The sequence below is a fragment of the Cottoperca gobio genome, unplaced genomic scaffold (assembly GCF_900634415.1).
Source record: "Cottoperca gobio unplaced genomic scaffold, fCotGob3.1 fCotGob3_2arrow_ctg1, whole genome shotgun sequence".
NCBI lineage: Eukaryota > Metazoa > Chordata > Actinopteri > Perciformes > Bovichtidae > Cottoperca > Cottoperca gobio.
Genome location: NW_021166910.1, coordinates 277,318 through 296,157, shown reverse-complemented (window position 1 = coordinate 296,157; position 18,840 = coordinate 277,318). Strand labels below are relative to the sequence as shown.

Below are 18,840 nucleotides of genomic sequence, written 5' to 3'. Positions count from 1 at the left end.
TCAATCATGAGTTGCATGTCGTCGTCTTTCCTCTGGATTCAAACAAACTTCCATAAAACACACGACTAAGGAATCAGGGTCTTTATTTCTGACAAATGTCAGGTCAGAGTGTGAAACTCATTCTTAACATACAGAAACACATTTTCTACATTTACACAGATCCAAAAGTTATCAATAATAGCCGTAAGTATCTGAAGACGGGGCGTACTGTAGGATTGCTCTCTCTCTCAGAGGGTGTGAGAATGAGGCTGAAAGGCTGCAGATGGAGTGAGTGAATATATACTGTCCATACACACTGCTGAGACCGGAGGGCTTTACATTGTAAAATCTTAGACATGTCGGTGGTCCAACATCGAAAATGGAAATGACTTGTAAACTTAAAATTAAAAAAACTCAAATTTCGTACAAGATTTAGAAGCAAGTTCTATGACCGTTTGGAGGTAAAAAATAAAAAGGGAAGATATATAAGAAACATCACTCGTTTCCTCTTCGACTCTTCTTGTGACTCTTTTTTGAACTCCTGTGATGTGAGAGAAACAAAATGACTTTAAATGGAAATAATTAAACAAATAGTTCATAACTAATTACTTAGAAAAGAAATCACACTGGAGATATAGGAACATTAAATACCCTGTTTGTTTCATTTCAGACATTATTGTAAAATAGTGACAACACACAAAGAGTGCTGGGTGTCTCCTTAAATCCATTTTGTTAATGTGCTGAAGATCGTGTGTTGCGACTGAAAGCTCCAGAACAGCTACTCAATTAACCTTGACGTGAGATTGTTTTGTTTGTACTGCTTCCAAGGTCAAGAATCCTTTTTTATATATACTTGAAAACAATTATGTGAAAAGTGGGAAAACTCCATCTGCTGGTGAAGATCGTGTGATACAATAAAAATATCCTGAAAACTACTCTAAAGACTCTGTGGAGAGATAGTTTTGGTACAGACTAAAATGTACCTGTAGCACTGCTATCAAGAAGCACCAAGTACTGAAAGTTGTCAGATTTGTAAAGTTAATGGCTTCTTCTTTGTGCACAGTTCCTGATTTACATTAGTTAAAAACTGTATTTTTAGGCAGAGTTATTGTTCATCTGTGTGTTTAGACAACATTCAGTAACTTTCGCTTCTTGTTTAAAAAAAACATGTTTATTATATGGGATCGAAACACTTGGAACTATACCCTGACCCAATATATGCAGATAGAAAAATGGTTATAATTTTGTGAGTAGATGCAACATTCTTGCATGTTTAAGCAACAACAGCATCATCACTCACCTCTCTGGGGACTTTGAGTGGCTGCGATGTCTGTGGCTTCTGTGATGACCTGAATCAGAATAATGATAGCATAAGTACCAAACAACCATCCTCAAAACATCATTTACAGTAAGGATTTGTTTCTTCTTCTACATACTCATAAGAATCAAGTATTGTGAACATCTGGGTAAAACTTTGAATTCAAATAAAAAATAAAACCAATTGAAGAAATAAAAGTTTGACCGGAACACGAAAACTAAATGACAACGACATAAAATAAAAACCTCATCGAGCTCATCTGTCCAAATAAGTGGAGGTAGAATCAAAGAATAACTTCCTCTCATTCACTGTGGTGTTCACAGTTTAGTACAAATACAATTCAATAAGTGAAATGTCTGCAAAAGAATTCTCAACAAATTCTTATTAGGGTTTTATCTAAATGACCTCCCTGTATACATCCATCCATCTATTATTGTACAGCCACTATAGGCCAGTAGTAGAGCCTACTCTTAAAGTTTCTCAGTTTCGCATCAATGCATCACGCGAGTACCTACCGGGGGATTTGGAGCGGTGGCGTCTGTCTCTGAACCGGCTGCGGTGTCGGCGGGGGCTCTTGCTGCGATGGCGGTCTCTCCGGGGCGATGGGCTGCGAGAACACGCAACAAAAAGACATGAATGAGGGTCATGTATTATATTTTAAAAAGGTGACAAAGGATTTCAGCCAAAAGCGAACATACCTTCGCCTCTTTGGAGATCTGCTCCTCCTGCAGAAAGAAAATAAACACACACAGGATTTGAGCTGAATTCACAATTTATGAAATGACTTCACAAGAATGTAGCTGTGGAAAATGTCTCATTCTGGATGATTAAAACACGAACCGTCTGGGTGAGCGACTGCGTCTGTAACGAGGCGACGGTGAGCGACGAGGTCGGTCGTTGTCACGGTAAAGTGTCTGCACTTTAGTAGTTAATGGAAGACAGATGTTAGATATTGTCACAATATCTAAAAGATTATTTGTAAAACTGTCAGCAGTAATACACTCCATTTGTATGAAAATCCTTGAATAACACTGGTCATTTAAATAGCATCACTGAGGACATGTTAAACATATTGTTACCATAATTCAGTATCACATGATTTATTAAAATAGATTTTGATCATATATTGTTTTTCTTTAATAAGTTACATGTAGGCTATTCGTGTAACCATGATTTTGTCCTTTGCAATGTATTTTAATAACATAATAGACTCTAGAGCCTTTGAAATTTGCTTTGCAGTAAATTTTGTTTTGTGAAAGATAAAACTCTTTAATGCTTAACTTGATGTATAACCTGAATATTATCACCAGACACAGCTGATTGTATGTATAGAAAGTTAAGATGTCAAGATTTATCTAAGTTCTATACAATAATAAATATGCATTATGTACACTAAGAAAGGTTCTTTAAGTATTTTTTGTTTTGGTGGTTACTATATACAAGAAATTGAAATACACGACACATCATTATGCAGTACTGTACACAGGGTGCTGATGGACGTTAATTATACTACAACCTTTAAGTCAACATGGATGGAACAGTGACAATATTTCCAAGGCGAAATGTGAACAGGTGACTAATAATAAAACATGCAAGCTTTTGTGTTGAAAAGAAGTGTTTTTAAGTTAAATAGAACCCTGTCAGGTCCGGACCTCCTGGTGGCACGGCACTGCTGCGACCCGGGCTCCTGTCGCACGCTGCAGCTTTTATGTTTTTATGTTGTTTTACATTTCACGTTTTACGTTTCTTTTCAATTCACGCTTCCAAACCCGGACCATAATACGTTGCATCTCATATCTGCTTATAGAACTGTTGTCAAACAGAGCAAACCACAAACCAAGACTGTAAACGTTTGCACTAGTGACAGAATAGAGTCTCTTAACAGATGTTTTCTCCCTACTGAGTGGGTTATCAGCAGAGCGTCATAATGCAGGCGTCTCCAGGTAACGCTGTCCCAGCTCTTCATACTTTCACCAGGGTCACCGCCATCGCATATGAAACAGACATGCAACAATTTTGACAAGGAGTCATTTTACGCATCTCACACAGCTTTTATTAATTGTATAATTCACATTAGCATGTTTCATGAAGTAAGTCTATGCACCTCAGTTTTGTTGTTGTTTTTCAGTTTAGTTTTTTGTCAGGGAGATAATTCAGCAGAGGGGGCACAGTGACCTTTTTGGACAGACCTGGACCCCCAAAGCTCCACATTAAGCCGACAGGGACATTCTGCAGACAACTGCTGCTCAAAGTGTACACATATACTGAATATGCTTATATTATGATATCATAATATGTTATCAGAAGGTGCACCCATAAATAACTGTGGCATCTTGGGGTTGAATATTTCACTCAGTGTGGCATCATATTATAAAGAAGAAAAGCAATTTTATTTTAAATACACTTAGGAGAAAATATAATCACAAACTTTAATAAGTCAGGTCTAAGTTCTTTTTCCAGAAATGTGACTTTCGGTTTCTATTCCTGGGAAAGGATAGTCAGGTGGGCGTGTGGATTCCTACATTGAACAAAACAGACTTCAACACAATACTCATTTACAAGATTAAATGGTTAATTTATTTGACATTTTACAACACAGGTTTCAGCTGAGGGGGCAAAGTGACCTTTTTGGACAGACCTGGACCCCCAAGGCCCCACATTAAGCTGACGGTGATTGACACTGCAGACAGCTGCTGCTCAAAGTGTACACATATACTGAAAAGGCTCATATGATATCATAATATTTTATGAGAAGGTACCGCCATAAAAAAATATAGCATCATATTCTACAAGAAGAAAACCAAACGAATTATTTTAAATACACTTAGGAGATAATGTAATCACAAACTTCAATGAGTCATGTCTAAGTTCTTTTTCCAGAAATGTGGCTTTAGGTTTCTAGTCTTAGGAAACGATAGTCAGGTGGGCGTGTTTAGACAGAACAAAAATGCAAACGTCTGACATTCACTTCGACTTCAGTGTGAACATTTAAAGCTGCGTGCTCAACAACTTCTCATAATTTACAGCAAAGCAGGAGTTGGACTTATTTGACTTTGTACCAGCGAACGTAAAGATGCATCAAGAGCAAAAACCAGCCGAACTAACTAACATTTAGAGAACTGCTGAGTCGAGGAAACAGCCGAATGATGAGGTGAGAAGCTGCTTCTGCATATTATTGTAAGAGTAACTAATGAGTTACATTCGGATTTATTTTATGTCTTATTATTGAGTCATAGATCCCCAAATATTGACATTATGGATCCTGTGCGAGAAAATCCCTGAAGGATCTTAACCACACTATAACAATACTTCTATATTGCTTTAAAAAATCAACAGAGTTCCAGGAGTTTCAATAGAATAAGAGTTTACTGAAGAATCAACACAGTACAGCAAACACGAGTCGGTCCAAGGAGTGATTGAATAACAAATCACACACCTCTTAGTTTATACATTTTCCTTATCTTTCAAAGTTGACACCATTGTTCCAAAAAGTCAGTGAGTAGAGACAGGAGGGGTAGAGACAGGAGGGGTAGAGAATTCAGACGGTGGCAGGTGTTAGTCAGACACAAGAATACAATTGTCTGTTTCTTATGATGACCTTCAGTTTACCTAAGATACAATGGTCGAGTTTGACGCGTAGGGCTAAAGAAAACATTGCCTATCTGAAAGGAGGCACAGAGTATACAAGTAAAGTTACAGCGATGTGCTGAGCGAGTCAGAAATTAATTAAACCAAGTTTTAAACAATAGTAATGTAACATCTGTTGCCTGACTGTCCTGCCAACCTTGACTTTTTAACCACTGTGCACCAGTAGTTATCTTTTTCTTCAAATACTCCCTAACTTTCCCACAGCGGGAAAAAAAAACTGTATTTTCAAATACTCCTGACAACAGCACATTCTGCTGACACTTTATCTATACTTACTTAACTAGTGGTGTAACTAGTAACTAATGTTATTTTAGCTGTTAATCTTTACTTTCCATGACCTCACCTTCTGCCTTTACACCATTAAATCTCAGTGTCTGTCGTATAGACTAAAATACTCTAATGATTAACAGTATACATGTACAATATCTTCATGTTTCAGGCAGTTGCTAACTAAAATCATTATTCTGCTTCAAACAATATCCCACAATCCTTCAAGTTAACAAGGATGTTTTCATTCCCTCCCTTCTTTCTTCATTCTTGACTTTGCTTATAGGGAGTTTAAAGTGTGTATTTTTTAACGTTTTCTGGTCATTTTTTTTCCACACTGACATGGATATAATTCTGGTAGAGAAATTGGAGAAATGCCTAACAGTATTCAATTTAATAAAAAAAAAGAAATGAATCCTTCCCTTCTTATTTTCTTCCTATGCATACATTGCTGCTTACTCAATTTCTATCTTCCTCCGTTTCTCCACATGAGATGAACAGTGGTTATGCAAACATAGCAAACTTCAGATTATATTACATGAACCTACCGATGATGTGTTTTAATAATTGTTATTTGTATTCTCCATCAGTGCTGCTCAGAGTCAAAAAACAAACTTCAAACTGGAGGCCCTGCAGTGCCACTTCACCTGGGATCTGGACACCAGCAAATCCAAACTTTTACGTCTCAGTGACAAACTGAAGGACATCGGCACCGAGGATGGACACACCTGGCTGGGTCACATTTACAACCTGCGGGGGTTCATTGAATACAAGCTGGGGTTCACTGAAGAAGCCCAGAGTTTCTTCAACAAGGCTACAGAGGCCTTCTGCCAGATGAGAAATGCAGATGAGGGTCCCTGGTTAGTGGTGAACTACGGGAACCTGGCTTGGCTGCACCACCACCTGGGAGACCCAGCAGAGAGTGAGGCTTACCTGAAAAGGGTCGATGCCCTGATGAAAAAATACCCATCTCCATCCCAGGATGAGCTCCATCCAGGGATCTACGCTGAAAAAGCCTGGACTCTGATGAAGTTCGGTGCAGACAAAAAGCTGCTGTCTGCAGATTACTTCCAGAGAGCCATCAGGATGCATGGTGGAGTGGAACACTAGCTATGTCTTAGGGTTAGTGAATGCTTCAAAGTACAGCAGCACAGCAGTGGGGGCTGACATCTTGGAGAAAATGAGAATCGCCAAAGAACAGGATCCAGAGAACTTGTACCTCGCTGTTAAATACCTCGAGCAATGTGCTAAGAAAGGAGAAAGTATTGAAGATGAAGCACGTGAGCTAGCCAGGGAGGTTTTGAGAAATCCTGTCAGCAGCTACAGTGGTATGAAAGCTGTACTAAGAGTTTACAAAAACTATGTATCTGTTGATGAGGCCATTGATTTGTCAGAGGAGGCTCTGAAGAACCATCCAGATGAGCGTTATCTGAAGGGATGTGCTGCACTCTGCTACAAATGGAAGATAGTTTTTTTCAGGGACAGTCTCCCAAAACGAAGCCTGATGGACAGAGCAATCAGTCTCCATAAAGAGGTGATTTTACTTTACCCTCATTCTTCCTTTCTGAAGGAAATAGACCTTGCAAATATATACGCAAAGTCAACTAACAGCCAGACTAAAGCTGAGCAGATATACCAGGAACTGCTAGAAAGGGATCTTAAACCTGCAAGCAAACAGATGCTTTACAACTACTACGCAAAATATTTAAACTTCGATCGAAAAGAGTTCCAAAGGTCACTAAGATATCACATGAAGGCAGCAGAGATACCGCAACAATCCTTCTTTCGGGAGAACAGCATCAATGTTCTGGAGAAGATTAGAGACAAAGGCAGGCACAGAATGTGTAGAGAAATAGAGAAGTTTCTGGAAAACCTGCAAGAGCCACAGTGTTTTTAACAGCACTGATTCTAAATCGAAAAAAGAAATATAGGTATTGCATTACCTAAAGGAATCTATAAATACTTATTAATCGAGCTGTGTCCATTAAAGGCAGGTTTCAACAAATGTCTGCACTTTCGTAGTTAATGGAAGACAGGCTGTTAAAAATAATATCAGCACTCGATTTGTATGAAACACGCCGAATCCTTCACTAACACGGGTTATTAACATGTTCAAATGTCGTGACAATAATTCAGTATCACATTATTTGTTCAAATAGATTTTGAATGGATGTTGTTTTCCTAAAGTATCTATCTATCTGTAACCATGATGTTTTCCGTTGCATTGTATTTTAAGAACATAGTAGACTCTATAGCAGGGGTCTCAGACTCGCGGCCCGCGCGTTTTCTCCCGCGAGTCGTTGCCTTGGGCGTTTTATATTTGTTTTAATCACTTATAGGCTATAACGTGATAAGTCAAACATAGAAAATATTCTCAGCTGAGGACACTTTTCACTTCGCCGTTTCCACAGACTGAACGCTCTAAAAACCCCAGTTAACTGTCTGACGGTCCCGCTCCAAGTGTGCACAAAGGGTTGTAAACATCGCATCTAATACATGGAGTAGGCGTTGACCTTCTCCTCATTGGTCCCAGTTTGGCGCCTACACGCTCCTCCGTCAGCAGTCAGGAAGTGATGGTTTGTTGACCTGTTACTCTTAAAGGGGAAGTGCCCCTATTATGTTTGTAATACATTCAGTGCAGAAAATACATAATTGTGCAGAAAATACATAATAGTGCAGAAACATATTCGTAGTGTCGTAATACATATTGATTGAGGTAGACAAATACATGTGATAGTCTTTCCAGTGTGGATTAATACAAATCAGGATTAATTTACCTGACAGCTACCATAGCTCAGGCTTGTGACAGCAACGGTTTTTTTTGTCACCCAGCCCGTCATGTCTTTCTCAAAACCTGCCGTGAAGAGAAAGGTTTGCGACGAGCACAGACAATTTCAGGAAAAGTGGGAGACGGAATATTTTTTTGTTGAGTACAGGGGCATCCCGACGTGTCTTATATGCACAGAGAAAGTTGCGGTGCACAAGGAATACAACATCAGACGTCATTACTCAACTAGACATGCTGAGGAGTATGCAAAATACCAGGGAGATGAGAGAGAAGACCGGGTCGCCATTCTTAAAACATGTCTACTGAGGCAACAAGATCTTTTCAAGAAAGCAAGCAAAGAGAGCGATGCGGCAGTCGAAGCTAGCTACGTGGTGAGTGAGATGATTGCTAAGGCGGGAAAGCCATTCAAAGACGGCGAGTTCATCAAAAAGTGCATGTTACAGGCTGCAAGTAGAGTCTGTCCGGAAAAGAAGGCTCAGTTAAGCAACATTAGCCTTTCAGCCAACACAGTGGCAGAGCGCATTTTTGACCTGTCAGGTAACATATACGATCAACTGCGTGAGAAAGCCAAACATTTCCGTGCATACTCAGTCGCTCTTGATGAGAGCACAGACATCACCGACACTGCGCAGCTCGCAATGTATGTCCACGGTGTTGACGACAATTTTGACGTGATGGAGGAGTTGCTCACAGTGATTCCAATGCATGGCCAGACCAGGAAATATTCTGCCAGCTGTGTGATGCCATTGTGGATGCCGGTTTACCATGGAAGAGGTTTGCTGGAATAACAACTGACGGAGCGCCATCAATGACAGGGAGGAGAAATGGACTGGTGGGAGATGAGGGTGTGGAGGAGGCCACTGCTCTGCACTGCATTATTCATCAGCAGGCCCTTTGCAGCAAATGCCTGAAGTTTGACAATGTGATGTCTGTCGTTGTGAAATGCATCAACCACATCAGATCCAGGGGCTTAAAGCATCGCCAGTTCCGCGCCTTTTTGGAGGAAATAGAGTCAGCATATGAGTATGTGCTCTACTTCACCGAGGTACGTTGGCTCAGCAGGGGAAACGTCTTGAAGAGGTTCTTTGAGTTGAGAGCAGAAGTGAAAGCCTTCATGGAGAAGGATGGGATGGCTGTTCCTGTGCTAAGTGATCCCAAATGGCTCATGGACTTAGCTTTTCTTGTTGACATCACACAGGAGCTGAATGCACTGAACAAGAAATTACAAGGCCAGGGGCAGCTGGTCAGTGCTGCCTATGACAACGTCAGAGCATTCTCCACAAAACTTGTGTTATGGAAAGCCCAGCTCTCTCAGACAAACCTCTGCCATTTCCCAGCATGCAAGGCACTCATGGATGTGGGCACACCATTCAGTGGTGAGAAGTATGCTGATGGCATTGTAAAGCTACAGGAGGAATTTGTTCACAGGTTTGCAGACTTCAAGACACACAGAGCTGACCCCTTCTCCTTCGATGTGCAAGATGCCCCTCCTGTGCTTCAAATGGAGCTCATTGACCTGCAGTGCAATTCTGAACTCAAAGCCAAGTTCAGGGAGGCGAGTGGAAAAGCAGACAAGCTTGGACAATTTTTGAGAGAATTGCCCCCCACCTTCCCTGAGCTTTACAGGATGTTCAAGCGGACCATGTGCCTATTTGGGAGCACATATCTGTGTGAAAAGCTCTTCTCCACCATGAACTTTAATAAGTCAAAGTACAGGTCCAAACTTACTGATGAACATCTTCAAGCCATACTGAGCGTCTCAATTGCTTCCTCCCTCAAGCCAAATGTGGCTCAGCTGTGTAAGAGGAAGCGCTGCCAGGTCTCTGACAGCAAGGAGTAGGTTAGAGAAGCATATGTTCTGAAGAACCGTTCATGTTATTCTGTTATTATATTGTATATTGTTATATTATATTGTTATTATTAAAGATTGAGAAGATTGGATCAGTTGTACTTTTTTTTGGAATAATAGAAACCCTTTTTTTGTGGAATATTTGATGCAGGCCAGCCTCCCCCAGAATCTACCTCCAGCGGCCCCCAGGTAAATTGAGTTTGAGACCCCTGCTCTATAGCCTTTGAAATGTGCTTTTCTGAAAGCTTTGAGTTGTGAAATATAAAACTCTGTTATGTAATGTAATACTTCATTTGCTGTATAATCTGAATATTATCGCCGGATACAACTGATTGTATGTATAGCAAATCTGTCAAGTTTGCTTCAATTGTACAAATGAATAAACATGCATTATATACACTATGAAAAGTAGTTTAAACTCTTTTTGTTTTGGTTGTTACTATATACAAGAAATTCAAATACACGACACATCATTTTGCAGTACTGCACTTAGGCTGCTGATGGCCGGTAATTAAACTTTACATTTTGAAGTCAACATGGATGAGCACTAAACAAATGAAGCTGTATAACAATATCTCCTAGGACCTAGGACCTAGGCCAGGGGTCGGCATCCTTTACTATCTAAAGAGCCATTTTTCCCATCTTCCACCAAATAAGATTTTTCTGGAGCCACAAAACATGTTTGATAACACAGCTTATAGATTTAATATATAGTTATACTTCATTTGTTGCATTTATTAAATTACAGAAAAACCAAAAAAGAAACTGTTGCTATGTTTACCTGTTTCAACAAAGGAAAACACCAAATCCTTTTGAAGAGAAGGAACAAATACACTGGCATGTTTAGGCCTACTTTGAAATAAATTAAACACAGAACTATGCAGGCCTATTTCAGTCCTCCCCATATTTGTTGAATAAAATAAAATGAATATAATATAAAAATACACAAAACTATAAAAAATACAAAATAAAAATGAAATGAATAAAAAAAGTAGTCCACTTTGAAATAAACAAAACGTATAGCTGCAAGCCTAATATCTTAAAAAGAGTAAACATAAATAAATAGGCCAGTTTCTATTTAATTATGTCCGTTTCAGTGTGTTTTCATCAACATGGAGGTGGTGATGATTTCTTTGGCTTGTAAAAAATTCACAACAGCCTCTCAAATGTCCCACAAAATGTCTTTCAACATTACATTTTCTGTTGTTTGCTCTTTTCTCGCCACATATCAAGCACACTGGTAAGCCAGCATTGTTGACAGGGAAAGCAAATGTATCTGTCCACGCAGAATTTTTTTATCCATGGTTAGCATACCGGGTTAGGCGGGGGTCTGCAACTCAAGATAAACCACCTGCAGGGAAAGGCACCGCGCCCGTAGACGCAGGAGAATGTGACGCATTTTTTAGTTGACGAAATATTAAAAAATATATTTTATTTCAGTGTCACTGTTTCACCTCGAACTCCAAGATAAGAGGTGTTCCCTTTGAAAGATTGTCCACTGTGCAACAAAAAATACATGTTCCATGTTTTTTTTTGTCTAAGCTACAGGGAGCCACTACAGAGGGGTTAAAGAGCTGCATGTGGCTCCTGAGCCGCAGGTTGCAGACCCCTGTTCTAGGGGGAGCTGAGGGAATAGAAAATGGATGGATGTTTTATTCCTTATGACTGGTCCATTCATTTTGTCTTACTTTGTTTTCTTGCTGTCTATTCAGTGCTTCTTACTCCGTGCCTTCCTTCCCTTCTCCCTTTCTCCACATCAGATGAACAGTGGTTATCCAAACATAGCACACTTCAGAGCATTTTGTATGAACCTTTTGAGAATGTGTTTTAAGAATTGTTCTTTTTATTCTCTATCAGTGCTGCTCAGAGTCAAACAACACTGGTTTCCAAACTGGAGGACCTGCAGTGCCACTTCACCTATCTAAAAGAGTATTTGTAAAACTGTGAGCAGTAATTTGTATGAAAATCCTTGAATAACACTCGTCATTTAAATAGCATCACTGAGGACATGTTAAAAATATTGTTACCATAATTCAGTTTCACATGATTTATTCAAATAGATTTTGATCAGATATTGTTTTTCTTTAATAAGTTACATTTAGACTATACGTGTAACCATGGTGTTGTCCTTTGCAATGTATTTTAATAACATAATAGACTCTAGAGCCTTTGAAATTTGCTTTGCAGTAAATTTTGTTTTGTGAAAGACAAAACTCTGTAATGCTTAACTTGATGTATAACCTGAATATTATCACCAGCCACAGCTGATTGTATATATAGAAAGTTAAGATGTCAAGATTTATCTAAGTTCTATACAATAATAAATATGCATTATGTACACTAAGAAAGGTTCTTTAAGTATTTTTTGTTTTGGTAGTTACTATATACAAGAAATTGAAATACACGACATCATTATGCAGTACTGTACACAGGGTGCTGATAGATGTTAATTATACTACAACCTTTAAGTCAACATGGATGGAACAGTGACAATATTTCCAAGGCGATATGTGAACAGGTAATAATCAAACATGCAAGCTTTTGTGTTGAAAAGAAGTGTTTTTAAATTAAATAGAACCCTGTCAGGTCCGGACCTCCTGGTGGCACGGCACTGCTGCGACCCGGGCTCCTGTCGCGCGCTGCAGCTTTTATGTTTTTATGTTTTACGTTTCTTTTTTTATTTTAAACCACACGTTTTAATCTAAAGACTGCGTATGTTGGCACGATGACGATCCTTGCAAAAGAGACTCACTGATGGCTCTCTGCACTGCGGGAGCCTTCCCACCATCTGACCTGCCGGAGGACATACAAACTACAGAGTCTTCTATTATAGTGTTTACTGAGACGTGGCTTCACCGGGATATTTCTGGCTCTTTGTGAGCTGGAGTATTTTTCTTTAATTCACTCAGACAGAAGTGAAACGTCGGGGGGCATCTGTGTTTTTAACACTGATAAGTGGTGCAGACAACAAAGTACGACTCGACTTCACCTTTTTGAACTTAGAGTGTGTTTTTTATTATAGGGAACTTCAATTATTGCAAACTTAAACTGTCACCCGGTTTTCAACAATACTATAAATGCGGGACAGAATTATAGACAAATGTTACGGCAATGTGAACAACGCTTATGTGAGTAGAGCCAAACCCCAGAGCTTCCAAACCCGGACCATAATACGATGCATCTCATATCTGCTTATGTAACTGTTGTCAAACAGAGCAAACCACAAACCAAGACTGTAAACGTTTGCACTAGTGACAGAATAGAGTCTCTTAACATATGTTTTCTCCCTACTGAGTGGGTTATCAGCAGAGCGTCATAATGCAGGCGTCTCCAGGTAACGCTATCCCAGCTCTTCATACTTTCACCAGGGTCACCGCCATCGCATATGAAACAGACATGCAACAATTTTGACAAGGAGTCATTTTACGCATCTCACATAGCTTTTATTAATTGTATAATTCACATTAGCATGTTTCATGAAGTAAGTCTATGCACCTCAGTTTTGTTGTTGTTTTTCAGTTTCGTTTTTTGTCAGAGAGAGAATTCAGCTGAGGGGGCACAGTGAACCTTTTGGACAGACCTGGACCCCCAAAGCTCCACATTAAGCCGACAGGGACATTCTGCAGACAACTGCTGCTCAAAGTGTACACATATACTGAATATGCTTATATTATGATATCATAATATGTTATCAGAAGGTGCACCCATAAATAACTGTGGCATCTTGGGGTTGAATATTTCACTCAGTGTGGCATCATATTATAAAGAAGAAAAGCAATTTTATTTTAAATACACTTAGGAGAAAATATAATCACAAACTTTAATAAGTCAGGTCTAAGTTCTTTTTCCAGAAATGTGGCTTTCGGTTTCTATTCCTGGGAAAGGATAGTCAGGTGGGCGTGTGGATTACTACATTGAACAAAACAGACTTCAACATAATACTCATTTACAAGATTAAATGGTTAATTTATTTGACATTTTACAACACAGGTTTCAACTGAGGGGGCAAAGTGACCTTTTTGGACAGACCTGGACCCCCAAGGCCCCACATTAAGCTGACGGTGACTGACACTGCAGACAGCTGCTGCTCAAAGTGTACACATATACTGAAAAGGCTCATATGATATCATAATATTTTATGAGAAGGTACCGCCATAAAAAAATATAGCATCATATTCTACAAGAAGAAAACCAAACGAATTATTTTAAATACACTTAGGAGATAATGTAATCACAAACTTCAATGAGTCATGTCTAAGTTCTTTTTCCAGAAATGTGGCTTTAGGTTTCTATTCTTAGGAAACGATAGTCAGGTGGGCGTGTTTAGACAGAACAAAAATGCAAACGTCTGACATTCACTTCGACTTCAGTGTGAACATTTAAAGCTGCGTGCTCAACAACTTCTCATAATTTACAGCAAAGCAGGAGTTGGACTTATTTGACTTTGTACCAGCGAACGTAAAGATGCATCAAGAGCAAAAACAGCCGAACTAACTAACATTTAGAGAACTGCTGAGTCGAGGAAACAGCCGAATGATGAGGTGAGAAGCTGCTTCTGCATATTATTGTAAGAGTAACTAATGAGTTACATTCGGATTTATTTTATGTCTTATTATTGAGTCATAGATCCCCAAATATTGACATTATGGATCCTGTGCGAGAAAATCCCTGAAGGATCTTCACCACACTATAACAATACTTCTATATTGCTTTAAAAAATCAACAGAGTTCCAGGAGTTTCAATAGAATAAGAGTTTACTGAAGAATCAACACAGTACAGCACACACAAGTCGGTCCAAGGACTGATTGAATAACAAATCACACACCTCTTAGTTTATACATTTTCCTTATCTTTCAAAGTTGACACCATTGTTCCAAAAAGTCAGTGAGTAGAGACAGGAGGGGTAGAGACAGGAGGGGTAGAGAATTCAGACGGTGGCAGGTGTTAGTCAGACACAAGAATACAATTGTCTGTTTCTTATGATGACCTTCAGTTTACCTAAGATACAATGGTCGAGTTTGACGCGTAGGGCTAAAGAAAACATTGCCTATCTGAAAGGAGGCACAGAGAATACAAGAAAAGTTACAGCGATGTGCTGAGCGAGTCAGAAATTAATTAAACCAAGTTTTAAACAATAGTAATGTAACATCTGTTGCCTGACTGTCCTGCCAACCTTGACTTTTTAACCACTGTGCACCAGTAGTTATCTTTTTCTTCAAATACTCCCTAACTTTCCCACAGCGGGAAAAAAAAACTGTGTTTTCAAATACTCCTGACAACAGCACATTCTGCTGACACTTTATCTATACTTACTTATTTAGTGGTGTAACTAGTAACTAATGTTATTTTAGCTGTTAACCTTTACTTTCTATGACCTCACTTTCTGCCTTTACACCATTAAATCTCAGTGTCTGTCTATAGACTAAAATACTCTAATGATTAACAGTATACAAATATCTTCATGTTTCAGGCAGTTGCTAACTAAAATCATTATTCTGCTTCAAACAATATCCCACAATCCTTCAAGTTAACAAGGATGTTTTCATTCCCTCCCTTCTTTCTTCATTCTTGACTTTGCTTATAGGGAGTTTAAAGTGTGTATTTTTTAACGTTTTCTGGTCATTTTTTTTCCACACTGACATGGATATAATTCTGGTAGAGAAATTGGAGAAATGCCTAACAGTATTCAATTTAATAAAAAAAAAGAAATGAATCCTTCCCTTCTTATTTTCTTCCTATGCATTCATTGCTGCTTACTCAATTTCTATCTTCCTCCGTTTCTCCACATGAGATGAACAGTGGTTATGCAAACATAGCAAACTTCAGATTATATTACATGAACCTACCGATGATGTGTTTTAATAATTGTTATTTGTATTCTCCATCAGTGCTGCTCAGAGTCAAAAAACAAACTTCAAACTGGAGGCCCTGCAGTGCCACTTCACCTGGGATCTGGACACCAGCAAATCCAAACTTTTACTGTCTCAGTGACAAACTGAAGGACATCGGCACCGAGGATGGACACACCTGGCTGGGTCACATTTACAACCTGCGGGGGTTCATTGAATACAAGCTGGGGTTCACTGAAGAAGCCCAGAGTTTCTTCAACAAGGCTACAGAGGCCTTCTGCCAGATGAGAAATGCAGATGAGGGTCCCTGGTTAGTGGTGAACTACGGGAACCTGGCTTGGCTGCACCACCACCTGGGAGACCCAGCAGAGAGTGAGGCTTACCTGAAAAGGGTCGATGCCCTGATGAAAAAATACCCATCTCCATCCCAGGATGAGCTCCACCCAGGGATCTACGCTGAAAAAGCCTGGACTCTGATGAAGTTCGGTGCAGACAAAAAGCTGCTGTCTGCAGATTACTTCCAGAGAGCCATCAGGATGCAGCCGGACATGGTGGAGTGGAACACTAGCTATGTCTTAGGGTTAGTGAATGCTTCAAAGTACAGCAGCACAGCGGTGGGGGCTGACATCTTGGAGAAAATGAGAATCGCCAAAGAACAGGATCCAGAGAACTTGTACCTCGCTGTTAAATACCTCGAGCAATGTGCTAAGAAAGGAGAAAGAATTGAAGATGAAGCACGTGAGCTAGCCAGGGAGGTTTTGAGAAATCCTGTCAGCAGCTACAGTGGTATGAAAGCTGTACTAAGAGTTTACAAAAACTATGTATCTGTTGATGAGGCCATTGATTTGGCAGAGGAGGCTCTGAAGAACCATCCAGATGAGCGTTATCTGAAGGGATGTGCTGCACTCTGCTACAAATGGAAGATAATTTTTTTCAGGGACAGTCTCCCAAAACAAAGCCTGATGGACAGAGCAATCAGTCTCCATAAAGAGGTGATTTTACTTTACCCTCATTCTTCCTTTCTGAAGGAAATAGACCTTGCAAATATATACGCAAAGTCAACTAACAGCCAGACTAAAGCTGAGCAGATATACCAGGAACTGCTAGAAAGGGATCTTAAACCTGCAAGCAAACAGATGCTTTACAACTACTACGCAAAATATTTAAACTTCGATCGAAAAGAGTTCCAAAGGTCACTAAGATATCACATGAAGGCGGCAGAGATACCGCAACAATCCTTCTTTCGGGATAACAGCATCAATGTTCTGGAGAAGATTAGAGACAGACGCAGGGACAGAATGTGTAGAGAAATAGAGAAGTTTCTGGAAAACCTGCAAGAGCCACAGTGTTTTTAACAGCACTGGTTCTAAATCGAAAAAAGAAATATAGGTATTGCATAACCTAAAGGAATCTATAAATACTTATTAATCGAGCTGTGTCCATTAAAGGCAGGTTTCAACAAGTGTCTGCACTCCCGTAGTTAATGGAAGACAAAAATAAAAAATAATATCAGCACTCGATTTGTATGAAACACGCCGAATCCTTCACTAACACGGGTTATTAACATGTTCAAATGTCGTGACAATAATTCAGTATCACATTATTTGTTCAAATAGATTTTGAATGGATGTTGTTTTCCTAAAGTATCTATCTATCTGTAACCATGATGTTTTCCGTTGCACTGTACTTTAAGAACATAGTAGACTCTATAGCCTTTGAAATTTGCTTTTCTGAAAGCTTTGAGTTGTGAAATATAAAACTCTGTTATGTAATGTAATACTTAATTTGCTGTATAACCTAAATATTATCGCCGGATACAACTGATTGTATGTATAGCAAATCTGTCAAGTTTGCTTCAATTGTACAAATTAATAAACATGCATTAAATACACTATGAAAAGTAGTTTAACTATTTTTTGTTTTGGTTGTTACTATATAAAAGAAATTCAAATACACGACACATCATTTTGCAGTACTGCACTTAGGCTGCTGATGGCCGGTAATTAAACTTTACATTTTGAAGTCAACATGGATGAGCATTAAACAAATGAAGCTGTATAACAATATCTCCAAGGACCTAGGACCTAGGCCAGGGCTCGGCATCCTTTACTATCTAAAGAGCCATTTTTCCCATTTTCCCCCAAATAAGATTTTTCTGGAGCCACAAAACATGTTTGATAACACAGGTTATAGATGTAATATATAGTTATACTTCATTTGTTGCATTTATGAAATTACAGAAAGACCAAAAAATAAACTGTTGCTATGTTTACCTGTTTCAACAAAGGAAAACACCAAACCCTTTTGAAGAGAAGTAACAAATACACTGGCATGTTTAGGCCTACTTTGAAATAAATTAAACACAGAACTATGCAGGCCTATTTGAGTCCTCCCCATATTTGTTGAATAAAATAAAATGAATATAATATAAAAATACACAAAACTATAAAAAATACAATATAAAAATGAAATGAATAAAAAAAGTAGTCTACTTTGAAATAAACAAAACGTATAGCTGCAGCCTAATATCTTAAAAAGAGTAAACATAAAGAAATAGGCCAGTTTCTATTTAATTTTGTCCGTTTCAGTGTGTTTTCATCAACATGGAGGTGGTGATCATTTCTTTGGCTTGTAAAAAATTCACAACAGCCTTTCAAATGTCCCACAAAATGTCTTTCAACATTACATTTTCTGTTGTTTGCTCTTTTCTCGCCACATATCAAGCACACTGGTAAGCCAGCATTGTTGACAGGGAAAGCAAATGTATCTGTCCACGCAGAATTATTTTATCCATGGTTAGCATACCGGGTTAGGCGGGGGTCTGCAACTCAAGATAAACCACCTGCAGGGAAAGGCACCGCGCCCGTAGGCGCAGTAGAATGTGACGCATTTTTTAGTTGACGAAGTATTAAAAATATATTTTATTTCAGTGTCACTATTTCACCTCGAACTCCAAGATAAGAGGTGTTCCCTTTGAAAGATTGTCCACTGTGCAACAAAAAATACATGTTCCATGTTTTTTTTTGTCAAAACTACAGGGAGCCACTACAGAGGGGTTAAAGAGCTGCATGTGGCTCCTGAGCCGCAGGTTGCAGACCCCTGTTCTAGGGGGAGCTGAGGGAATAGACAATGGATGGATGT

At 39.1% G+C, this 18,840-nt stretch overlaps 2 protein-coding genes across 2 annotated transcripts; one reads left to right on the top strand and one right to left on the bottom strand.

Moving 5' to 3' along the window:
• Positions 1 to 66: 66 nt before the first annotated feature.
• LOC115005409 (pre-mRNA-splicing factor 38A-like) lies at positions 67 to 11,924 on the bottom strand. Its single transcript, XM_029427210.1, has 6 exons — positions 11,818 to 11,924; positions 2,138 to 2,317; positions 1,996 to 2,022; positions 1,813 to 1,904; positions 1,280 to 1,328; positions 67 to 520 (listed from the first exon to the last, which is right to left on the bottom strand). Exons 2-6 carry the CDS (start codon positions 2,302 to 2,304, stop codon positions 475 to 477), a joined length of 381 nt encoding a protein of 126 aa, XP_029283070.1. The 5' UTR covers positions 2,305 to 2,317; positions 11,818 to 11,924; the 3' UTR covers positions 67 to 474.
• Positions 4,261 to 17,599, top strand: LOC115005417 (uncharacterized). The gene is given in 5 exon segments (XM_029427215.1): positions 4,261 to 4,448; positions 5,803 to 6,300; positions 6,302 to 7,103; positions 15,740 to 15,826; positions 15,828 to 17,599. Coding segments are annotated over 5 exon segments (2,622 nt in total). The 5' UTR covers positions 4,261 to 4,440; the 3' UTR covers positions 17,055 to 17,599.
• Positions 17,600 to 18,840: the final 1,241 nt, after the last annotated feature.

Coding starts and splice junctions, on each gene's coding strand:
- LOC115005409 (XM_029427210.1), bottom strand. CDS start 2,304: ATGGAGTGTATTACTGCTGACAGTTTTACAAATAATCTTTTAGATATT. Junction 1,905..1,995: donor AGATCTCCAAAGAGGCGAAG/GTATGTTCGCTT, acceptor GTGTTCTCGCAG/CCCATCGCCCCGGAGAGACC. Junction 1,329..1,812: donor CCACCGCTCCAAATCCCCCG/GTAGGTACTCGC, acceptor ATTCTGATTCAG/GTCATCACAGAAGCCACAGA.